This window comes from Pseudorasbora parva, chromosome 7 (genome assembly GCF_024679245.1).
Source record: "Pseudorasbora parva isolate DD20220531a chromosome 7, ASM2467924v1, whole genome shotgun sequence".
Classification (NCBI taxonomy): domain Eukaryota; kingdom Metazoa; phylum Chordata; class Actinopteri; order Cypriniformes; family Gobionidae; genus Pseudorasbora; species Pseudorasbora parva.
The window spans coordinates 45,601,674-45,627,096 of NC_090178.1; the positions used below are offsets into that span (position 1 = coordinate 45,601,674).

The 25,423-nt window shown below is 39.1% G+C and overlaps 1 protein-coding gene across 2 annotated transcripts in view; it reads left to right on the top strand.

Annotated features, from left to right (window-relative positions):
- Positions 1–25,423, top strand: part of adcy3a (adenylate cyclase 3a) — a 60,661-nt gene that overhangs the window by 9,143 nt on the left and 26,095 nt on the right. Inside the window, exons 2-8 of one of the 2 annotated variants that reach the window (XM_067449341.1) lie at positions 761–910; positions 11,801–11,931; positions 12,020–12,131; positions 17,136–17,263; positions 17,422–17,580; positions 23,447–23,612; positions 23,694–23,813. In XM_067449341.1, coding sequence (XP_067305442.1) covers positions 761–910; positions 11,801–11,931; positions 12,020–12,131; positions 17,136–17,263; positions 17,422–17,580; positions 23,447–23,612; positions 23,694–23,813 — 966 coding nt within the window. The remainder of the gene's footprint in view (positions 1–760; positions 911–11,800; positions 11,932–12,019; positions 12,132–17,135; positions 17,264–17,421; positions 17,581–23,446; positions 23,613–23,693; positions 23,814–25,423) is intronic. The other variant, XM_067449342.1, reaches the window with a different exon arrangement.

Below are 25,423 nucleotides of genomic sequence, written 5' to 3' on the forward strand. Positions count from 1 at the left end.
TATGTTAAAATACTTGAAGAGGTCATGTTGCCCTATGCTGAAGAGGACATGCCCTTGAAACGGTTGTTTCCACAAGACAATGACCCAAAACACACTAGTAAACGGGCAAAGTCTTGGTTCCAAACCAACAAAATTAATGTTATGGAGTGGCCAGCCCAATCTCCAGACCTTAATCCAATTGAGAACTTGTGGGGTGATATCAAAAATGCTGTTTCTGAAGCAAAACCAAGAAATGTGAATGAATTGTGGAATGTTGTTAAAGAATCATGGAGTGGAATAACAGCTGAGAGGTGCCACAAGTTGGTTGACTCCATGCCACACAGACGTCAAGCAGTTTTAAAAAACTGTGGTCATACAACTAAATATTAGTTTAGTGATTCACAGGATTGCTAAATCCCAGAAGAAAAAAATGTTTGTACAAAATAGTTTTGAGTTTGTACAGTCAAAGGTAGACACTGCTATTTTTTTGAACACACCCCTTTCAACTAATTGCCCAATTGCACAGCCTTAAGAGCGTGCATATCATGAATGCTGGGTCTCGTTTGTTTTCTGACAATCTACTGAACCTACTGGTAACTTGTTTGCCACGTAGCAATAAAAAATATACTAAAAACCTTGATTATTCTGGTTAGTCACATTGTACTGCTATTATTTTGAACAAGACTGTGTATATATATATATAATACAGCTAAGATGCTCGAGAAGGGTTGTGTAAGGACACTGTGGATGCTTGTCATGATTGTGCTGTTCTGTCTTGCAGCTGCTGGCCAACATTGTGATCTACTTATGTGCCATCACAGTGGGCGTCATGTCGTATTACATGGCTGACCGCAAACACCGCAAGGCCTTTCTAGAGGCCCGGCAGTCGCTGGAGGTCAAGCTGAACCTGGAGGAGCAAAGTCAGCAGCAGGTGAGAGAAACAACAAGAACTCTTTTATGCTGAGCGATTGGTTCCTTCACTAGAAGCGATGCTCATCTGATGAACCATGCAGCATTTCCTGTTTTGCTCATTTGTTTTATTTCGATTAATCGTGCAAGGCAAGGCAAGTTTATTTATATAGCACATTTCATACACAATGGCAATTCAAAGTGCTTTACATAGAAAGGAATTAAAATAGGGATAACAAATGCATAAGAAAAAGAATACAATGTAGAGAGAATTAAAAATAATAAAATGATGATAACCAAAGAAAAGAACAAAGGTAAACTAAAACAGTTATAAAAAGAATTAAAAAAATTATGCATAGATGAGGTGCAATCAGTCAGACGTACAGTGCTCAGAGCTCATTCAGTAAATGCTCAGCTGAACAGATGTGTTTTGAGTCTAGATTTGAATGTGGCGACTGTTGGAGCAAATCTGATCTGTTCAGGAAGTTGGTTCCAACTGCGGCTGGCATAATAGCTAAAAGCAGACTCTCCTTGCTTTGAGTGAACTCTTGGTATTTCTAACTGACTTGATCCTGCTGATCTGAGTGATCTGTTGGGTTTGTATTTAATCAGCATATCTGCGATGTATTGAGGTCCTAGCTCATTGAGTGATTTATAAACAAGTAATAGTACTTTAAAATCGATCTTAAATGTAACTGGAAGCCAGTGTAAAGACCTGAGGACTGGTGTGATATGGTCATATTTTCTGGTTCTGCTCACAATCCTGGCAGCAGCGTTCTGTATGAGCTGCAGCTGTCTAATGGTCTCTTTGGGAAGGCCGGTGAGAAGGCCATTACAATAGTCCACCCTACTGGTGATGAAAGCATGAACGAGTTTCTCTAAGTCTTGCAGGCCTGTTTCCAGTCTCAAGATTCAGCCACATTAGCGTAATTTCAGAGAAATGTCACAGGGAAAAAGGTATTTGATCAATAGTGTAGTGATGTATGAAGCATAGGATAAATGTCACAATTCAATTCAATTTATATTCACAAGCTTTCGATTAGATTACTATTTTGAATCAATTTGATTCAATATGGATTACTGTGGATATATATCAGATACAGTATGGACAATTTTCTCAACTAATGCTGTAAACTATACATAAGTGTCATATCACTAATATTAAAGATTAAAATTAACTTATTCGAATACAAACACTTAATTTACACTCAAGGATTTTTTTTTATAGTAATAAAGTAATAACTTTACAATTACATAATCATATTTCTACACCAATTAGTTTTTTGAAATATAAACATTTAAATGTCTGTCATAAAAACTTAAAAATAAAAAAAATACTGATTTATTCAAAGATGCATTAAATATTGAAGAACATAAAAAATTCTAATGAATATGTAATGTGGTGCATATATTTATCAAAATGCTCCTCTCTAGAGTTAATTTTTGCTGACTAACGAGTTTATGGTCACAGGATATGGTTTTTCTGAGGTAATTGCAAGCGGTAACCTCCCGCGATCTCTCTTGAAGCCGTTACGGAAGTAATGTAAACTGCAATTCCTCGACTGGCCACTAGAGCGGCTCCAGAGGGGAGCAGAATCTCATTGAGCCCTATGTTAAAAAGCCCAACTTTACAGCAGAAAAAAAAACATGTTTACAGCCTGGTACAAATTGTGGTTTTGGTCTATACGGCTAATTTTGATCTTCATGACAACTGTGAGGGGGGAGATTTTTTTTATAACTCATTCGTTTATGTTATATAAAGCCGTAAAGTTCTGCATAATTAAGGGCGTGGTTACTTTGAGTGACAGGTGGATAGCCATTTATCCGCCGTCTATAGTCATTGCGTCATCTCAGCTCCGCGCACATCCCTTCTTTTTGCCCATTTTCTGTTATCCGGGAGTGACACGCGATGACTCGCTCACAAGATGGCGACAGCCAGCTCGACCCTACTTGACACTTCAGAACGGTTTATCAGAATCCTATGGGTGACTTCACGGACACTACGTCCATATTTTTTTAAAGTCTATGGGTAAATGTGGCGTTACGTGACATATTGTTCTTAAGCTGTTTAACTGATGTCTTTTAACAGTTGAAACACGGATTCCATGTGACGTGATATTGATTTCGGTCAATTTAACAGTTAATTTAAATTTAAACAAATCTTTGAACATACATTAAGATGTACATTCATGTTTATTTTACTGTAACTGATATTAAAGCAGATGATCTCAGCCACATTAAACAGCACCGGAACGGTATAGATTTTTTTTTTTTTATTGCGTAGTAAAATGTATGTAATTTGAAATCTGAGACTCTGTTTCATGTCAATAGTAACAAAGCACAAAGATTGTAGAATTTATTGGATGGGAGGCACACTATAATGTCCCGTTCATTCATTAACTGAAAACAGGATGACTATAATCGATTCTTGGCATTTAAGAATCAATATCGGTTCATAAAAAGGAGAATCAATATTTTTTTCACTTAGCCCTAAAAGCATCTTCAAACCTTTTTGTTTGTAAAACATTTGAACCTGTTGCAAAATCTGCATTAGGAAATGTTTCGACAATTTTTTTTTTTTTTTTTGTGTGTGTGCATATTTTCATAATGTTATATTACTAACTTGCTTTTGTTGATCACCTGGTTTCTTTTTCTGTGTTGTCATAATATGTAGCCCTGCCCACAGTGAAATCTCATTGGCCTAAAATCCCACCCTACAAAACTTATATTAAAGGTCCTGTTCTTCGCGTGTTTTCGAAGCTTTGATTGTGTTTACAGTGTGCAATATAACATGAGTTCATGTTTCGCGTGTAAAAACACAGTATTTTTCACACAATTGACTTATCTGTATACCGCTGTTTCCTCTGTCCTAAAAACGGCCTGATGATTTCCTTGTTCTATGAAGTCCCTCCTTCAGAAACACGTAACGAGTTCTGATTGGGCCAGCGCTTCCCGTGTTGTGATTGGACAGCAGCTTAGTGCACTTTGCCCGGAAAGGTCCCGCCTCTTACCATAACGGGGAGATGCAAGCGCTGAATGCGCGCTCTTCTCCACGTGGGAGAGCAACGAGACCATCTGCTACATCTGCTACAACCGTCTTGTATTGCATATTGTATGTTTTATATGCAGCAAACATAACCTGTATTTGACCGAAATTCCTGAGTTGTCAGCAAGTCTATCTAAACATCGCGGTGAATATTTGCCAATAAATGGGAAGCTAAATATCATTTAGGCTTTAATACGATGTTCCCAATGAATAGCCAAGAATAAATCCTGTGTCCTCCATGATTCCTTTTCTTTTCAACAACAAAGCACTTGAATGCAACAATCTCGTAATCACAAGTTCAGAAGTGGGAAGTCGAAAATTTCCGATATCACGTAAAGGCAGGATAGGCATCTGATATGTTCTGATTGGCTGCAATTGTGTGCAGTCATACATGATTTTCAGTTTTTCATGTGTACAGATTAAGCAGTCAGTTCATCACTTGCAGAGCAAACAGTTCCTATTAGGGGAAAGTTGAGAAGGAAAATAGGTGTGTGTGTGTGTGTGTGTGTGAGTGTGTGTGTGTGTGAGTGAGAGACAGAGAGAGAGAGAGAGAGAGAGAGAGAGAGTGCAAAACAGGCCGATAAGAAGCATATGAGGAGAAACTCCCTGAATACTAATAGAGAAGCAGGGGCTGCTGGGAGACGGGGTCTACCAGCCAATCAAGGAGCATCCGGCTACAGCAGGTTACCATGGCGACCAACCTCCTGAGACGATGTCAGCTGTAATCACACTAGCGACTCCCTCCCTCTTGATCCCTTCCAACCTTTATCTTCTTTTATTGTCACACTCTCGGGTGAATATACTGACCTGATATATTGTCAGCTGCCTCGTCTGTGTGTGTGTGTGTGTGTGTGTGTGTGTGTGTGTGTGTGTATGTGTGTGTGTGTGTGTGTGTGTGTGTGTGTATGTGTGTGTGTAGGAGTGGTAGAATGTGTTGGAGGCAGTGTGTGGGTGTGTGCGCGCTAAAGGGCTCTGCGTTGTCCTGCTTGTCGTGTCAGAGTCGTGTCACGTCGAGGCCTCAGGGTTGACTGGAGTCAAAGCAAAGCGGCTCATTGTGATCGGTTGGGAAATATGTTTGGGACTTAAATCCCTTTCTGTGAGTGGACATGCTAACAGGTTTCCATCTAGTGTATCAATTCTTGGTTAAGAAACATTTGACTAAGAAATGTCCTTATATTTTTGTGTATGTTTTCCCGACTCTGCATTTCCTTAAAGGGATAGTTCACCCAAAAATGAAAATTAGCCCATGATTTACTCACCCTCAAGTCATACTAGGTGTGTATGACTTTCTTCTTTCAGACGAATACAAACAGTCATATTAAAAATGTAATGAGGGGGGCTATCTCTAAATCATCAGCCTATTTATAAAATAAGTATACAGCCAATCATATAATAAGAACAAATAAGCAAATTAGGAATATCACAAATAAATACAACAGAACGCAGTTCAGAAATTGAAATAACACTGCTTATTTTTCTTTTTATAAATAAAATGTACAAACCCGATTCCGAAATAGTTGGGACACTGTACAAATTGTGAATAAAAACAGAATGCAATGATGTGGAATTTTTCAAATTTCTGTATTTTATTCAGATCAAATGTTTAAACTGAGAAAATGTATCATTTATCAAAAATAAATTGATTTTAAATTTCATTGCATCAACACATCTCAAAAAAGTTGGGACAAGGCCATGTTCACCACTTTGTGGCATCCCCTCTTCTTTTTATAACAGTCTGCAAACGTCTGGGGACTGAGGAGACAAGTTGTTTAAGTTTAGGAATAGGAATGTTGTCCCATTGTTGTCTAATACAGGCTTCTAGTTGCTCAACTCTCTTAGGTCTTCTTTATCGCATCTTCCTCTTTATGATGCACTAAATGTTTTCTATGGGTGAAAGATCTGGACTGCAGGCTTGCCATTTCAGTGTCCGGATCCTTCTTCTATGCAGCCATGATGTAATTGATGCAGTATGTGATCTGACATTGTCTTGTTGGAAAATGCAAGGTCTTTCCTGAAAGAGACGACGTCTGGATGGGAGCATGTGTTGTTCTAGAACTTGGATATAGCTTTCAGCATTGATGGTGCCTTTCCAGATGTGTAAGCTGCCCATGCCACACACACTCATGCAACCCCATACCATCAGAGATGCAGGCTTCTGAACTGAGCGCTGAGAACAACGGTTGTCCTTGTCCTCTTTAGTCCGGATGACATGGCGTCCCAGTATTCCAAAAGATCTTCAAATTTTGATTCTTCTGACCACAGAACAGTTTTCCACTTTGCCACAGTCCAATTTAAATGAGCCTTGGCCCAGAGAAAACGCCTACGCTTCTGGATCATGTTTAGATATGGCTTCTTTTTTGACCTTTAGAGTTTTAGCCGGCCACGGCGAATGGCACGGTGGATTGTGTTCACGACAATGTTTTCTGGAAGTATTCCTGAACCCATGTTGTGATTTCCATTACAGTATCATTCCTGTATGTGATGCAGTGCCGTCTAAGGCCTGAAGATCACAGGCATCCAGTATGGTTTTCCGGCCTTGACCCTTACGCACAGAGATTGTTCCAAATTCTCTGAATCTTTGGATGATATTATGCACTGTAGATGATAACTTCAAACTCTTTGCAATTTTTCTCTGAGAAACTCTTTTCTGATATTGCTTCACTATTTTTCGCAGCAGCATTGGGAGAATTGGTGATCCTCTGCCCATCTTGACTTCTGAGAGGCTCTTTTTATACCCATCATGTTGCCATTTTACCTAATAAGTTGCAAATTTGATCCTCCAGCTGTTCCTTATATGTACATTTAACTTTTCCTGCCTCGTATTGCTACCTGTCCCAACTATTTTGGAATGTGTAGCTCTCATGAAATCCATAATGAGCCAATATTTGGCATGACATTTCAAAATGTCTTACTTTCAACATTTGATGTTATCTATATTCTATTGTTGTCACGTTCTCTCAGCGTGGTACAGGCCGAAGACAAGGAGAAGAAGATCAATTCAAACAAACTTTATTAATACGAGGAAAACCCAGACCAAACTCAGAAATAACATTAACGAGAACCGACAAGAGAAGACTGAAACACAGGCAGATATATACTGGGAGAAAACAAAGAGAACTAATTAGGCAACAGCTGAACACAATGACTAATCCAATCAGAAACCATGGTAACAAATAAACGAGTCAACTCAGGTAGGGTGAAAACAGAAAAAAAAACAAGTCCAAACACCATGAACTGTTACAATTGTGAATAAAATATGAGTTTAGTAAATTGTTGCATTCCTTTTTTATTCACAATTTGTACAGTGTCCCAACTTGTTTGTAATCGAGTTTGTAGATTAGTAGGATAACTCAACCCCAGCTCAGAGCCTAACTCCACCCACTGGCAATATTTGAAAAATGCTGGAAAAGTGGGCCGAGCTCAGCGGAGACAGATGGGACGAACCGAGGGCATGCACCAGAGACCTGCAGTGACGGATTGATTGATGAAAACTCCCGACGATGCTAGCGAAGCAGCAGTGCAAGAGAGAATGGAACCACAGACCTAATCTATGAACAGTCAAATACTTACTGATTCTGAGTGTCAATAAAAATAGATCAGATACATGTGATGCATTTTTATTTAAATTAACTTAGTTAGTGCAGGACCAATAGGTTCAAACCTAATAGCCTCTTAAAGATCCACTGAAATCAAAATGGAAGTTTTTTAGCTTTTAGTATGACTGTGTTAGCCTTAAAGTTATGAATAAGCCCATGTGTTCCAAAACTATGACAAAATTTGCATTTAGGAGATAAGACCATTCAAAATTTACAGTCTCCTACTTCCGTTAAAACGAATCTCAGATTTTGATGACATCATCGCAGACTTCACTTTCTCATCAACTCTTCTGTCCAATCAAAACGCTCTCTAGAATCTAAAGCCCGCCCCCTACACTGCTGAAGCTGCGGCTGAAATCGGTCAGTTGATCACACATTTACTAATTTCTACATGGTGAAAGGCACAAAGCACACTATATATGTGATAGGAAACGATTCAGTGTAAATATGCTTTCATTTGAGGCGAATAAAGTCTGTTTTCACGTTAGTTTCACGCACTGCAGCAGCACACACACCCCAACGGCTCTGGTCTAAATTTAGACTACAGACACGAGAGCGCAGCGCGGATCATATGCGCGAGTCCGCGCTGACAAACATATCGACCCATTTGAATTCAGCGCAGAATGCTGCATTTCAAAGCGATATGGAGGAGATTATGATGGTAAACAGTGTTAGAGGAAACTGGCTTTACCAAACAGAAAGGTCCGCTCTTGCGCTCTAGTCAAACTTTATATTAACAAAATGCTATTGGCTGTTTCAAAAAAGGGGAGGAGCTGCTAACAGCTGAAGCCGTTTCAGGGGAAATTATGTCAACACATTGAATAATGCGGCGCGTTTCAAGTAGGGATGGGACGAAATATCGCTTGCCAAAATTTCGCGATACAAAACGTGACGAAACGCATCGAGGTCGAAAAAAATGGATCGCGAAATAAAGATAGATGGCACTGCTGCATGATTTGCGTAGTATATAAATAATTTAGTGTATTATGTATGTGTGTGTGTGTGTGTGTGTGTGTGTGTGTGTGTGTGTGTGTGTGTGTGTGTGTGTGTGTGTGTATGTGTATGGGGCAGACATAACAAAACGCAGCGTGCATTTTCTGTTTGATCTGAGGCATAGTTGGAAAAAGTGAGAGCAGTCAAACGCAAAGGATGCAACAGCAAACATTAATAGGGAAAGAAAATGCTTGACATTAGCATTAATATTTTAAACCAAAAATGCAGTTATTGCCTACACAAGCTACCATATTTTCTGTTTAACTTTTATAAGACTCCAGAAAGAAAAGTGTGTTTTTTCACTGAGCACATTCTCTGCAGTCTGAGCGCGATGCACTGCAGCTCACTCTCGCTCATGTCTGAGGTAAATCATTAACACCATAACCCCTTACAGAACACGTGTTTTATTGAGCTAAATACATTACAATCGGCTAAAACTAATGCACAGGTTACTTTCCTGAACAAGAACGCTCCCGAGTCGTCCGTGTTCTTCACACTGTCCACGTGAATCACGGCCCACGCACACGCAAAATACCGGCAGTTCAATAGGGAATGCGGATCTCTTAAAGGGGCCACACTATATTCCTCCTCGTGGAGTATGGACCTCCTCCAGGTATGGTGTGGTTCTGGTTTGCTCACTGGTACACATTAACAATTTTTCATACGAACTTTTCCCTGTTCTGAATTAAACTGCCAGTGTAAAAACTCCCTTTATATTGTTAAAATGAGAGAAATCACTACTTACTCATTATTTTTAAGTTTAGGCTTAAGAGACATGAACAATTTCTTAGATAAACATATCTATGACCTTTGATATGTCTAGTCTTCATGCTATATTGATTATTATTGAATAAGTATGGTTTCACTAATAATAAATGTACATTTGCATAAAGCATGCATATTTGTCCATACCTATGTTGATTAGAATATTAAAAACTTAATTTAAACTTAATTTAAGATACATTCACAATTGCTAAAAAGGTGCAATTAAATTGCGATTAATCGCGAGTTAACTCATGACAATCATGCAGTTAATCGCTATTCAATATTTTAATCGATTGACATCCCTACAGTGCCCTCCACAATTATTGGCACCCCTGTTTAAGATGTGGTCGCAGACTTCTAAAAATTCTCCTTTTTTTTTAATGGGGGGGTGAAATGCTGTTTCATGCATACTGATCTTTTTACACTGTTAAAGACTTGGAATCCCATCCTAAACATGGACAAAGTTTCAAAAGTTAAGGTGGACGTTTGATGGGAGTATTTCTTTGTCAAAAATACTACTTCCGGTTAGTCATAAGTTTCGGCAAGTTTTTTGAGATCATGCGTCCCCATTGACGTTAGTGGGGGCGGAATTTCCTTGTATGGGCCTTACGGACAATTCTACCGGAAGCGCGTGAGAGAGAGCGAGGGAGAGAGCGAAAGCAACAGCCTACGCCCATCAAAGCGGGGCTTGTAGGATGCTGGACAGGTGACAATTACACATAGCACATAATGTCACCAAAAAAGTGCGTTTTTGGTTGCCAGACCAAGACAGTCCTGCACAGATTCTCCAAAACCCCGCGTTAAGGCAACAGTGGATGTAATTTGCTTTTCCGGATCAGCAACTGAGTTGCGCGAATGTTTATATCTGTTCGCTGCATTTCGGTGCCGACTGTTTCATAAACAAGGCCCAGCTCGACGCCGCATTTTCCCAATCACCTAATGCTGAATGATGGAGCAGTCCCAACGTTAGAAGGGTGAGTGAGACTGCTTCAAATGTCTGTGTTTTTTTTAGTCCGCTTACTGTCTACACAAACCACGCGTAAACACACAAACACACGTGCACAACTGCACTTCCCACATGTACACCTTCAAAGACAAAAATACGACGATATAATTCAAGTATAAATATGTAAATAACACAAGCCGCTAAGCATATTATATAGTTAGTGTATAACTTGTAACTTACCACATACAGACGTCCTGCTCTAGTCGTTTTTGCTGCTGCTCCTGTTCAACTGCAGCCTCTGGGTCTGATTCCGGATCATAGATGTATGGCTGTATCTGATTAAAAGCCATATTTTTATTTTGAATAAAGTTTTTTTCCCGCTGTTAGGGATGACGGACTCGACTCAACACACAGCGCGCTGCTGCACACGTCATTATTTAGCTCCGCTCACACGACACGCCCCCACCCGCTCGGCTTTTTTCGGAAAGACTCGGAACAGCGCATCTTTCTTATATAATTATTAAAAAAAGAAAGACTTTTCGGAGATATGCAGGATGCAATGCTACTCTATAGGTACTCAAGATTGACATGACACTGACTGAAACTGAGTGTTTCACCCCCCCTTTAAACAACATAGAACCAAAATGCAAAAAAAGAGAAAAATCCTACCTTTGGTTTTAGTACATTACTTTGGTGGTAAAAAAATAAAATAAAATCACAGATTTGGAAAGACTTTTTTTTTTGATATCGTATCGTGACGTATCGTATCGTAACCCTGGCATATCGAGGTGCATCGTATCGTGAGTTTAAGTGTATCGTCCCATCCCTAGTTTCAAGGCACTTCAGTGGGCCTTTAAAAACAGATTTCCTCAAATAAAGTTATACTACAGACGCCAGCACCTTAAGGTATTGTTGTTCGTTACCACGGCAACCACTTGCATGTCAGGGTTGAGAATAGACATGGAAATGCACTATCCAAACTTTTTTGGTCTTGTTTTAAGGAAGACACTCGGCAGATTATTGCTGAAGTGATGAATGTATGAAAAAGTTATGTAAGTTTAAATGTACTGTAAATTAAAAATACTGTACTAAATATGATTTATTTTATATAAAATATATTTTACAAAAAAAAATTACTATAATATCAAAGCCATATGTATAATCAATCTGTGTTTTAAATTTGAAGTTGATATCACAAAAATTGAAGTTCCCATGAGATTTAGCAAATTACTTAATTTCTGTCCAAATATCATGTTCATCCAGATATGGAACCTTGAGACCTTTCCGACAATATGTGTTTTGTCAAAATTAGAAATTAATTTTAAATACATTTTGTAATATGAACATGATACCGCCCACTAGGGGAGGAGCCCGCTGGAAGAATTTAAATTCTGGATGAATTTACCATTTCCATGGTAAAAAAAATTTAAGACAATTGCAGAATGAGTACTAACAAACATGCAAATATGGTTTATGTGCAGAACCAATCTGCAGATGCACATTTACAGTAACTAATTCACAAGACATTAATGTTCTCATAATCAGTCGTTGTTCTTCCTCATACAGGAGCGTCTCCTGCTGTCCATCTTGCCCAAGCACATCGCAGACGAGATGCTTCAGGACATGAAGAAAGAAGCCAGTCAGAAAGAGATGCAGCAGTTCAACACGATGTACATGTACCGGCATGAGAACGTCAGGTGTGTTGCAGCGTTTCAGTAAGCGAGAGCAAAGCTTGATGCCGATTGTTTCTAGAAGAAGCTCACCTTTACTGTGTTTGTGTTGCAGTATTCTGTTCGCAGACATCGTGGGCTTCACACAGCTGTCCTCATCCTGTAGTGCGCAGGAATTGGTCAAGTTGCTCAACGAATTGTTTGCCCGTTTCGACAAGCTAGCAGCTGTGAGTTACAGTTATCTGTATGCATGTTTTTTCAGTATACTGTTAGTAAACTTTACAAGATTACCGTATTTCCTCAAATAAAAGCCTGTAGTCAATTAAACGGCAGGCCTCTGATAGTGGCCGGGGGCGTGGTCAGCACGAACAAATAAAGGCCGGTCTCAAATAAAGGCCGGGGGAAAATGAGTGGATAATCTCCTAAATGCTGTTTATTTAATGCGAAACCATCCTGATGCCACGCGCCCCGATGCGAGTCATGCCAGTGCGACACACACTTATCCTGGTCTCTTCTATAGTTAACCTAAACACTTTACAGGGATTCTTTGTAAATTAAATTGAGAATATAACAGATGCATGTGCCATTTTAAATAGGCTACTGTAGTCTATGAGAGATGCGACGTCTGTGAAAATACCGTGTCACCAGGCAGGCCACAAATATCCATCTTCACAATGCGTGCACCTCAATCTGCTCCGTCAGTGGTCAGGGCACTGATCAGCCTAATATTAGCCTCTCGGCTCTTTTATGTCTTCTTAAGGGTGACGCACCCAGGCCTCGAAGCTCAGCTCCGCGCAGCCCGTCTCAAGCCGTATTTATACTTTCGCCTGTCTCCGCTGCGCGAGCCTCCGCTGACTGCGCGCGCTCCTCCCCAAACGGACGAGGCGTTTATACGTGACGCGCTCACCGTTGTGCTATTCTTTGAAACGACAGAGGGCGATTCGGAGTAATAGTTCTAAAAACCAACGCGTCGAGAAGCAGTGGGCTAACGTGCACAGGTGATGATAGTTATTTTAGTACATTTCAGCGAAAACCACACTACAAAAGAATCGTGTAAAATTCAGTAAACCTTGGCTTGATATTATTACTTGTGACATGAGAACAAAATATGCACTAAATTAACGATCTCTTAAATATTTCCTAATTTCACTAAACTTTAATGTCGTGATTTATTTATTTATTTATTTGCTTAAACCTGGATCTTTATTTAAATGGCTTATTTCTGCTTTTGTAGGCTCATTCAGTAAATATAAGCACCTCATTTGTATGTGCAAACTGGGGGCCGGTGTGATGAGACGTCATGCTCGGCTAGATTCGCTGAGAACTCGTTCATCTTCGGATGCGGAGCTGCGCGCGGAATTACCAAAAATGCAAATTATTTTGTTGCATGGTGAAATTTTTGCAACTGTTTCTTAAAAAAATCAATGATATTTGTCCACTGGAACGATCACTTTAAATTGAAAACGGTTTACATAAAGCAATTATATTTCAAACAGATGGAATTAGAAATACAGGCCTGCCCCTAATAAAAGCCTGCTTCAAATAAAAGTCGGTTCCCATCGGCAGTTCAGGTAAATAAAGGCCTCGGTCTTTATTTGAGGAATTACGGTAAATCATTTTTTGTGTCTTCTGATCTTAAAGGGATAGTTCACCCAAAAATTAAAATTCTGTCATCATTTATTCACCTTCAAGTTGTTCCAATCCTGTATGAGACAAAAAAAGATATTTGGAAGAATGAGGCTGAGTAAATGATTTTCATTTTTGGGTGAACTATCGAGTGCAACATTAGAGCTTAATGTAAAAATCACATTCAGACAAAATCAGACTTGATTTTATGGCTTCTGTAGACTGATTTCATCTTTGACTAAAACAAATGTTAAAAGCAAAAATAAATAATAAAGATATAAAGCAATATGAATAATATATAATCTAGTCAATTTGGGGTATGTCAAAAAAAAAATCATTAAAACTTTTATTCAGCAAAGACACATTTAAATGGATCGAAATAGACAACAAAGACATATATAATGTTACAAAAGGTTTCTATTTCAAATAAATGCTGTTTTTTTTAAAGGGGGAGTGAAATGCTGTTTCATGCATACAGAGCTTTTTACACTGTTAAAGACTTGGATTCCCATCCTAAACATAGACAAAGTCTCAAAAACTAATGTTGGACGTTTGATGGAGTATTTCTGTGTCAAAAATACTCCTTCCGGTTTCTCACAAGTTTCGGCGAGTTTTTTTCGAGTATGGGTCGACTTGACGTTACTAGAGCGGAAGGTCCTTGTATGGGCCGTACGGGCTCTTCTCCCGGTTGGGTGCGCGCGCGTGTGACTAGAGCGAGAGAGGAAATGCATGCCCATAAACACTCGCTCAGGTGCAGATCCAGTCGATCCAGGCGCCGCGCTCCACTTTATTCCTATGGGTGACGTCGAGCGACTTCAACGCTTCAGCACAGCATTCTGGGAAGGCAGCGCTACATTTGACCCGATTTGAACGCAGAAATGACGGGAAGCTTCACAACATCGCTTCAGTCGCGTCGCAAAAGTGGATCTCCACCGTTCACTGCTGTCAGGACTTCACCAAATCATACCAAAGAAGTGTGTTTTTGACGGAGCGGTCCCAGCGATAAAGGTTCGGTCCTGCTTTGGAAGCAACCGGTGGGTTAAACTGCTTCAAATGTCTGTGCTGTTGGCTATCGTCGCGTGAGTAAACATCAGTAAACGACACGATCGCGTGCTTCGTCATTCAAATGCGCTAACGGACTCCATTGTTGTTCTATGTATAACATTATACTAGTCTGACGTGCAAAACCGTTTTGCTTGCTACTGCTAAGGTTTAGTCGCATACAATAGTCCATAAACCGAATCATGTCCTCATAAACTGCGAGTAAAGACACAAATGTTGACAGGCCCCTAAATACAGTCCATACCACAGAGACGGACGTCCTGCTGTTGCCGTTTCTTCTGTTCAATTTATTTCAGCCTCCGAATGATTCTGGATCATTATCTATATTAGCTGAGATCGATAGCCAAGGGTTTCTCCACGCTTGAGGACGTCACCGCTTTGTGCTCGTCATTCTTTAGCTCCGCCCACACGATACGCCTCCAGGCGCTCGTTTTTTTCCAGAAAGACTCGGTACAGCCCATATTTCTTTTATAAATATAATAAAACTAAAGACTTTTCGGAGATATGAAGGATGCAATACTACTCTATAGGTACTCAAGATTGACATGAGATTGACTGAAACTGAGTGTTTCACCCCCCCCCCCCTTTAAGAAAGAAAAAGAAAAAATGTATCACAGTTTCCAGACAAAAATGAAAATAAAATCAGTCAGCATATCATCATATTTGAAGGATTTCTGAAGGATCATGTGCCACTCTAGACTGGAATAATGACGCTGAAAATTCAGCCTTGTAATATAACAAAAGCTGAATGTCTATGTAAATAAATTACAGTTTACAATATATTACAATAGAAAACAGTTCTTATCAATTGTAATAATATTTCAAAATGTTACTGCTTTTACTTTATTAAATGCATTCTTGATGAGGCTTGGTTAAATTCAGAGATTCTTTAAGAAACATACCAACTCCAAACATTTGTAGCATAATTCATTATATATATATATTTTAATTATACTGAATTGTGTGTATACACTGATCAGGCATAACATTATGACCACCTTCCTAATATTGTGTTGGTCCCCCGTTTGCTGCTAAAACAGCCCTGACCCATCGAGGCATGGACTCCACTAGACCCCTGAAGGTGTGCTGCGGTATCTGGCACCAAGATGTTAGCAGCAGATTCTTAAGTCCTGTAATTTGTGAGGTGGGGCCTCCATGGATCTGACTTGTTTGTTCAGCACATCCCACAGATGCTCGATTGGATTGAGATCTGGGGAATCTGGAGGCCAAGTCAAGACCTTAAACTAACCCACCTAACCCATCCCTGAACCATTTTTGCTTTGTGGCAGGGCACATTCACATCCTGCTGAGCCACAGCCACCAAGGAATACCATTTCCATGAAAGGGTGTACATAGTCTGCAACAATGCTTAGGTAGGTGGTACGTGTCAAAGTAACATCTACATGGATGGAGGACCCAAGGATTCCCAGCAGAACATTGCCCGAAGCATCACCCTGCCTCCATAGTGCATCCTGGTGCCATGTGTTCCCCAGTTAAGCGATGCATACGCACCTGGCCATCCACATGATGTAAAAGAAAACTTGATTCATCTGACCAGGCCACCTTCTTCCATTACTCCGTGGTCCAGTTCTGATGCTCACGTACCACTGTTGGTGCTTTCGGCGGGGTCAGGGGTCAGCATGGGCACCCTGACTGGTCTGCGGCTATGCCGCCCCAAACGCAACAAACTGAGATGCTCTGTGTATTCTGACAGCTTTCTATCAGAACCAGCATTAACTTCTGGAGCAATTTGAGCTCCAGTAGCTCGTCTGTTTGATCGGACCAAACGGGCCAGCCTTCACACCACATGTGCATCAATGAACCTTGGCCGCCCATGACCCTGTGGCCGGTTCTCCGCTGTTCCTTCCTTGGAGAACTTTTGATCGATACTGACCACTGCAGACCGGGAACAGCCCACAAGAGCTGCAGTTTTGGAGATGCTCTGACCCAGTCTTCACAATCTGGTCCTTGTCAAACTCACTCAAATCCTTACGCTTGCCCTTTTTTCCTGCTTCTAACACATCAACTTTGAGGACAAAATGTTCACTTGCTGCCTAATATATCCCACCGACTAACAGGAGCCGTGATGAAGAGATAATCTGTGTTATTCACTTAATCGGTCATAATGTTATGCCTGATCTGTGTATATGTATATATACAAGGGTAACTATGGAAACAAACAAGGGAGAGATAAAAATAATGGGCGAATTAACTCAACAACCTCTGTCCTTTATTTTGGCTTATAATATCAATCGATATTATATCGATAATTGTATCATGAGTTCAGTATCGCGATTTGTGTGGAATCATGACACGAGTGTATCGTTACACCTCTCTGATGTACAGATTCATTGATTGAGACGCACCTTAAGAAAATATGAACTAATCACAGGAAGACAACTTCCTGCTAAAATACCCCAAGGACAAAGGCAGCTGCAAAAGTGGATGTACACTGTTGCACTGTAGTGACACTTTATATCATTTTTTTAAAACCAGTGAAACCTGAAGTAATCTAAAGGTGCTGTACTTACTTTCCTCGTCAGAAATACCACCAGTTGAGGATCAAGATTCTCGGCGACTGCTATTACTGTATCTGTGGCCTTCCAGATTACCGCGATGACCATGCGGCCTGCTCCATCATGATGGGCATGGCTATGGTTGAAGCGATTTCGTAAGTGCTGCATAATCATTTCATTCCTGAACTGTTCATGAACTGTCACGAGGATTGTTCATGGAAATAAGTGACAGGCTCATAACAATTAATTATAAATGCTTTAAGTCGGGCGTGCTTGATTATGACAAGGTTTGACACGTTCATCTGGATTTCAGATATGTTCGAGAGAAGACGCAGACCGACGTAGACATGCGTGTCGGGGTGCATTCTGGGACGGTCTTGGGCGGGGTGCTCGGACAGAAGCGCTGGCAGTATGATGTGTGGTCTACTGACGTGACGGTGGCCAACAAGATGGAGGCAGGAGGAATACCAGGGTAAAGACCCGCACCTTCACAAGTGTTTGGTTCAGAATGCTAGGGTCAGTTCAATGGATTTGACCATTTCATGTTTTTACTGATCGGACAGTAGGGCTACTGATTTATATTCATTTGTTTCTCTGCGGTAAACATTAGTGGCCAAAAGTGATTAAACTATATATATATATATATAGAGCTCTGGAAAAAATTAAGAGACACTTAAGATTGAGAAATCCATGTTAAAGGGTTAGTTCGCCCAAAAATGAAATGTCTGTCATTAACTCCTCACCCTAATGTCGTTTCACACCCGTAAGACCTCCGTTCATCTTCACACACAGTTTAAGATATTTTATATTTAGTCCGAGAGCGTATCTAATTGTATGCACACTATACTGTCCATGTCCAGAAAGGGAATAAAAACATCATCAGAGTAGTCCATATGAGACATCAGTGGGTTAATTAGAGTCTCTTGAAGCATCGAAAATACATTTTGGTCCAAAAATAACAAAAACTACGACTTTATTCAGCATTGTCTTCTCTTCCGCGTTTGTGTTCAATCCTCAAATAAAGATTCAAACGGTTATGAATCAGTGAATTGATCAATGATTCGGATCGCTAGTGTCACGTGATTTCAGCAGTTTGGCACGCGATCCGAATCATTGATCGATTCACTGATTCATAACCGTTTGAATCTTTATTTGAGGTTTGAAAACAAACGTGGAAGAGAAGACAATGCTAAATAAAGTCGTAGTTTTTGTGATTTTTGGGCCAAAATGTATTTTCGATGCTTCAAGAGACTCTAATTAACCCACTGATGTCTCATATGGACTACTGTGATGATGTTTTTATTCCCTTTCTGGACATGGACAGTATAGTGTGCATACACTTTCATTGAAGGAACAGAAAAGCTCTCGGACTAAGTGGTATTTTATTTTTTTCCAGAGCTGTATATTTTGTGTGTGTGTGTGTGTGTGTGTGTGTGTGTAAGCCTGTTTATGTGGTTTATGAGGACACAAATTTGTATAACTACATGGGTATTACACTGGTATTACCCTATAAATGTGGTTTATGAGGACATATCAAATGTCCTCATAAATCAAATGGCCTTAAAAACATACTAAATGATGTTTTTTTGAAAAAGTAAAAATGCAGAATGTTTCCTGTGATGGGTAGGTTTAGGGGCAGGGGCAGTGTGTGTGTGTGTGTGAGAGATGGGTAGGGGCAGTGTAAGGGGATAGAAAATGCGGTTTGTAAAGTATAAAAACCATTACGCCTATGGAGAGTCCCTGTAAACCACATAGACCAACATGTGTGTGTGTGTGTGTGTGTGTGTGTGTGTGTGTGTGTGTGTGTGTGTGTGTGTGTGTGTGTGTGTGTGTGTGTGTGTGTAAATATGAGGGAAGAACGAAACATCGAAAAGCTCTCTGGAAAAAGTGATGTCAAAATGTCGTTTTTCAATGCGTTATTATGAAACAATCGACAAGTATGCAATGTGCTTACAAAATCTTTAACACAGTTTTAATAATATTTGAATAAAGGGTAAAGATGTAAATTTTCCTTCCATTCCTACTGTATTGAAATGTGGAAAAAAACATTTTACCAGATGGCTTGAATAGCTCTATTTGGAAATAATTAACAATGATCTTTAGGGCTGTCAAAATGAACGTGTTCATTTTGCAATACATTTTTTTGCTGTTGTTCAAAATTGCTTTTACTTTGTTATAATCCCACTAACAGTTGAGCGTGGAATATTTAGTAGTGAGGAAATGTCACTAATGGACTTATTGCACAGGTGGCAACCTATCACGGCACCACGCTTGAGTTCACTGAGCTCCTGAGAGCGACCCGTTCTCTCACTAATGTGTGTAGAAGCGTCTGCTGACCAGTGCTTGATTTATACACCGGTGGACATGAAGTGACTGAACACCTGAACTCAATGATTTGGTGGGGTGTCCCAATACGTTTGGCAATTTAGTGTATTTACTTAATTAAATTACAGCCTGAAATTAATTTCATTTCGATATATATTGCGCAGTTCTTCAATCATGTGTGTATCCAGTGTAAATGCTCTCTGAGACAGTGAAGACAGACGGCAGATCAGTCACTGTGAGAAGTGACTCAGACGAGTGTAAATGCATCTGGTTTTTCAGGCCACTAAACTTTACTCCTCCCTAACCGAACTATTCTCGCATACTGCAAACCACACGTGAGCGAACAGTCATGGATGAGACATCTGGATATATGCCCGATTATTAGACCCTCATCCATCATCATCAGTAATACTCAATAACAATGAGACCCACCCTTGTGAAAAAGAAGCTTGCTTAATTGTAATTAATGCATTTGTAATGTACTTAAAAATCTTCATATACATTTTAAAAAGTCTTTATAATGTATAATATTAATGAAATAAAAGGGAGTACACTTTTATGACAGTTTCTTAACACACTTTGTAATAATGCCAACTTTAAAGTACACTTAAAGGGATTGTTTTAATAATCGTTTGTAGTGCTTTAAACTGTAATGTGTTATTTATTTGATATCAGATTTAGAGTTAATATATTTTAAGTGTACTAAATTATAACTTCATTATTCCAAATGTGTGTACAAATATATTTGGTAACGCTTTACAATAAAGTTGTCTCAGTTAACATAAGTTAATGCAATAGCTAACATAAACCAACCATGAACAAGACCTCAGTTCAGCTGGTTTGAAACAATCGTCATTGTAAAAGAGCTATATAAATGAAGTTGATTGATTGATTCAGCATTAATCTAAACACACACATATATTTAAACCCTTTAAGCTCTGGGACAATTTGTGGGGTTTCCGCCTGGATTTGGCCTCCCCAAATTGAAAAGCTTCCCATACCCACATACAGGAATTTAGGTTTCATTCTACAGGAAACCATTTGAAGTTACATAAAACACTGCTAAAGGTGATAAACATTTAGGTATATGTTGTCTGGATTTATGAATTTTTAGTTATAAATTAATTTTTGAAAGTATATAACTCATTTCTGGCTGTTTCCACTAGATGAAAGCAAATACTCCATTTTGTGTGTGTCTGTATCATGTTGTATGCAAGATTTATTCAAATGGATATAAATGACTGATAATATGATATTAAAAGACTGATCAAATTAATATTATCAGGGTCCTTGGAGTTTAATGGGTTAATGCATCTCTTCATGTTAACAGTGCAGTTAGTTCATATTAGTTAATGCATTAGTTAACATGAACTAACCATGAACAATGCCTGTAGCTTTACTGTTGTTGTAAGGTTATCTTACTGTATATATTTACATTAGTTTACATAGCAGATGACACACACTAAGGATGAACATTTGTAACTCACCATTACACTAAAGGTAAAAATGCTTGATTTACATTAGTTACGCGATTTTACTTTAGGTTATAAGAACGTTTCCCTAACGTTCTCATTAAGTTCTAAAAACGTTTTTGAACGTTCTAGGAACGTTGAAATGTCCAGTTTGCGGAACGTTGTATTAACGTTCTCATTAGGTTCTAAGAACGTTAAATAACGTTCTTATAAGGGTGTGGAGTATGATCAAATAAAATATTCCTGTTTTCTCCTTTAATGTACTTGCTTTTGTTTATTGACATCTTATACTTTCTTAAAAAAAGCTAAAACCACTTTTATAATTGACTTTTATATTTATATTACATTTATATTTAGTACATAATTAGTTTACTAGATTTTTCTTCTGATTGTAAAAAAATTAATATATACACGAAAATAGCATTTAAGTGTCATTAAGTTGTCTCTGGATATACAAACTATGTATCTGAAGTTTGAGAAAAAAGCTGTATGACTAATTTGTAATGACTAATACTTTTTTAATGTAGTAACGTTTTTAAAACGTTCCACTAACAATGTAAGAAAAACGTTTTATAGGTAACGTTTTTAGAACGTTACTCAACAGCAAATAACGTTGGCACAACGTTCTAATAACGTTACTGCAAGAACGTTTTTTGATAACTTTGAGAGAACTTTTAGAGAACGTTAGCCAACGTTCTGAGAACGTTCCCTGTTAGCTGGTTCCTGCGTGTACGTTGCCATGGGTACCTCGACGTTTTCAGTGCGTAAACAAACCCAAATATGTTCAGTCAATCACTGTATGTGTTCAATAATCATAAAACATTTGTGATAATCTGTTGGCCAAATATTTTATTTAATGTTATGTTGAATTGCTTTGCTTGTTAAGATAATGTAAACCCATGAGTCAAGAAAAACATAAAAGCATATCTTAAAACTTCTGGTAAAAAAAAATGTTCAATAAAACTTTAAAGCTTTTTTGTAGTGTGTTTGACACATAAAAGTGTATTTGACACATAAAAACTGTTACCGTGTACCAATCAATCAATCAATCAATCAATCAATCGATCAATCAGCTTTATTTATACAGCGCTTTTACAGTGGCGATTGTTTCAAAGCAGCTTCACAGTGTCAAACAGGATAATATTGCAACAAAATTAGATTTGGCTGTACAGTCGTGCTGGAGAAAACAGTGATGTCATCAGCTTATTTTAATTTATCATATAGCGACAATGTTGGCAGATCAGTATTATAGTTTATAGAATGAAATAAGACCTAATTAATTAATTTTATTTGTATTTTTATTATACAAATAACTTGGATCATAATTTTTGTGTCCCCACTAGTATTTAGTGTCTTACAAGATAACTCAATGTAACCTTGCTATCACTTGAAATGTGTCCCCACATTAAGTCCTTGAATTTGTGTATATTGGACCAGGAAAGTCCTTGAATTTGAAGGTAACCACGGAGTGGGAACCCTGGAATTACATTTAATATAAGTAAGGGATAATGTACACCCAGCCCGTTGTTATCGCACCCCGACTGAGTGATCAGGACCCCGACGCGAAGCGGAGCATCACTCTGAAGGGGTTTATTCTGAGATAACAACCGGCTGGGTGGACATTATCCCGCTTATTACACGGCTACTATTCTCAAATAAATAATTATTAGACACAAAATATTGTCTCGAGATTAAATATTTTATTAGCTCTTACGCAAAGCTTCCGCGAAGAAAAACAGTTCCAACCTGCTTTAAGCCTTTATCTTTTGCTGAAGATTTGCCATATGCCATTTTGGGTTAGTTCACCCAAAAATGAAGCCAAGCCTATGATTTACTCACCCTCAAGTTTACAGGTGTATATCATATGACATTCTTCTTTCAGACAAATACAATCGGAGTTATATTTAAAAAGTCCAGGCTAACGTTAATCCCAGCAGTAGTTGAAGTTGTGTTTGAAGTCCATAAAAAATGCAGCTGTCCGTCAAATAACGTGCTCCACACGGCTCCGATGGGTTAACAGAGCCTTTCGGATTCGAATCGATGCGTTTGTGTAAGAAAAATATCTATATTAAAAACGTTATAAAGGAAACCTGCCTTGAAGTCTTCCATTGTAACCCACGGCTGTTTAAGCCACAAGATGGCGCCAGCGTTAAGCACAGAAGTAGTACTGGTCAAGATAACTCGTAGTACCCGTATGAGCGGGTGTTATCTGGAAATAACGTACCGCTGGAATGCGCGATTGACCAATCAGAATCAAGTATTTCACAGAGCAATGTAATACATTTAAATAACATACAATTAAGTGTCCGGAAACATTACAGTATTTTATTTTATAGTCTATTATTTCTATGTATTATTTCCATATAAGTACTAATGTGTATGCTAAAGTGTACTTATTTTTCAGCTGGTGAAAGTGTTTCGCGTGTGGTTAGTTAATCTTTAGTTAATCTGAGTTTTCAACAGCTAAACAGAAACTGTTGTGTAATCAGTAAAACAACTGCCAGTAACGGACTCAGATAACCGGCTGTGCTTGTCTGGTAGGCGAGTGCACATCTCCCAGAATACCCTGGAGTGTCTGCACGGGGAGTTTGATGTGGAGCCAGGGAATGGAGGAGACCGCTGTGAGTACCTGAAGGAAAGAGGCATTGAAACATACTTGGTGGTGGTGCCCAAGGGACCCGTGGGTAAAAATGGCATCAATGGAGTAGTGAGTGTCATTTCCTCTTACTGTCATTTCCATCTCTGTGTGTCTCTCTCATTCTCACGCCCTCACCAATGTTTTTTCCAGAAGCTTTCGGTGACGTCATCGAACGGGAATTCTCCATTACTGATCAACACCACGGAGTGTAATGGGAGTGTCCATACGGCATGCACCACACCGGAGGATCCAGAGGAGCTGGACACACGGGTATGAACATGATGAGCTCGCACGCTAGATGTGTTCCCAATCACCTATTTGTATGCAAATTTTAGGTTATAAAACTCCACCGTATGGAAATTCTAAAAACTCTATAAAAACGGTAACACTTTAGTTAGTGGTGTAACGGATCACAAAACTCACGGTTCGGATCATTTTTCGGATCAGAAAAAAGGGGAGGAGAATATTTTTATTTGCTTTCCATTTATTGTATAAAAAATGTGGTGTTAGCATAACCTATATGGTAATGGTTTTAACAAATTTAGGCTAAAATAAATAACCAGCTGAATAAATCACATTTTACTCAGTTATTAAAGTGTAACATGTGAAATACAACCTGCGATGTAAAAATGGCCCTGAGCATATAATGAAAAACAAAAACAAAAAAACAAGATTAGGATGTCCACATTCTCCGGGGAGAGAGAAGACCTCTCACGCCTGTTTAACACAATCATTATTTTTATTTAAAATCCAAAAGTTGGTACTGAACATGGCTTGTCATCACTGCAATTCTCTTTGTAGGTCTACACTCTTTTATAGATATCATGTTTAAACACTACATTTAAACAATGTTTTATTCAATGCATTACTTTATATTTATATAGCCTAGTACCTTAGAAACCGGCTAGACCAGTGGTTCCCAAACCTGTCCTGGAGGACCCCCAGCACTGCACATTTTGTGTCCCTGCGTCCAAATTCGCATACTATCCATCCTAAATAGTATTCGAAAATAGAATTAGTATGTCCCAAATCGTAGTATGTTGAAAAGAGTATTCCAAAGATTCCCGGATGGTTTACTATTTCCGGTCCGAATTCACAGTATGAATCGATGGGCACTCTAACGGCTGATATTGCCCACAACCCACTGCGAGTTGGACGAGGATTCGATTAGAACTACAAACACAGATAAAAAGCGTTAAAAAACTACAAACATGACGGATGTGCGAGTTCAACGGTTAAGTAGAGAAGTTTAGATAAAGGGGTTTGAGTGACCCTATCAATATTTAACCTGACAAAAAATATATTTATTCAGTGTTGTCCACATTATATTTCACCTGCAGCAGCATTGAGAACTTTTGTAATGACACGTTTGGCCATTAACTTTTAAATGCATCATTATATTTAAACTGCAAACACATGAGGAGAGTCTCTGCATTAAAGACCCACGAATGGCAGATCAACGAGCGGCTACATTTCTCTCGATACGGTAGGAGATTAATCTGAATGTGGAGGATTTGAACTGTGACGAATCTGACGATGATTGACAGGACAGTTAAACGGTGACGGGATGCACGTAACTAAGCGACAGAGTCCGTTAAAGATGGCGAAGTAGTATGTCCTGAAGCTTGCATACTTTTCTGCTACACACTCTAAAGTATATACTTTTTCTTCACAAAAAGAGTACATACTTTTAGGACGTAGTATAAGTAGGCGAATTGGGACGCAGCATATGTCTCCCTAATCAGACACTCCCACTTCAGGTCTTGCTATCTCTGCTAATGAGCTGATGAGGTGTGTCTGATGAGGGAAACATGCAAAATGTGCAGTGCTGGGGGTCCTCCAGGACAGGTTTGGGAACCACTGGGCTAGACTGTTAAAAT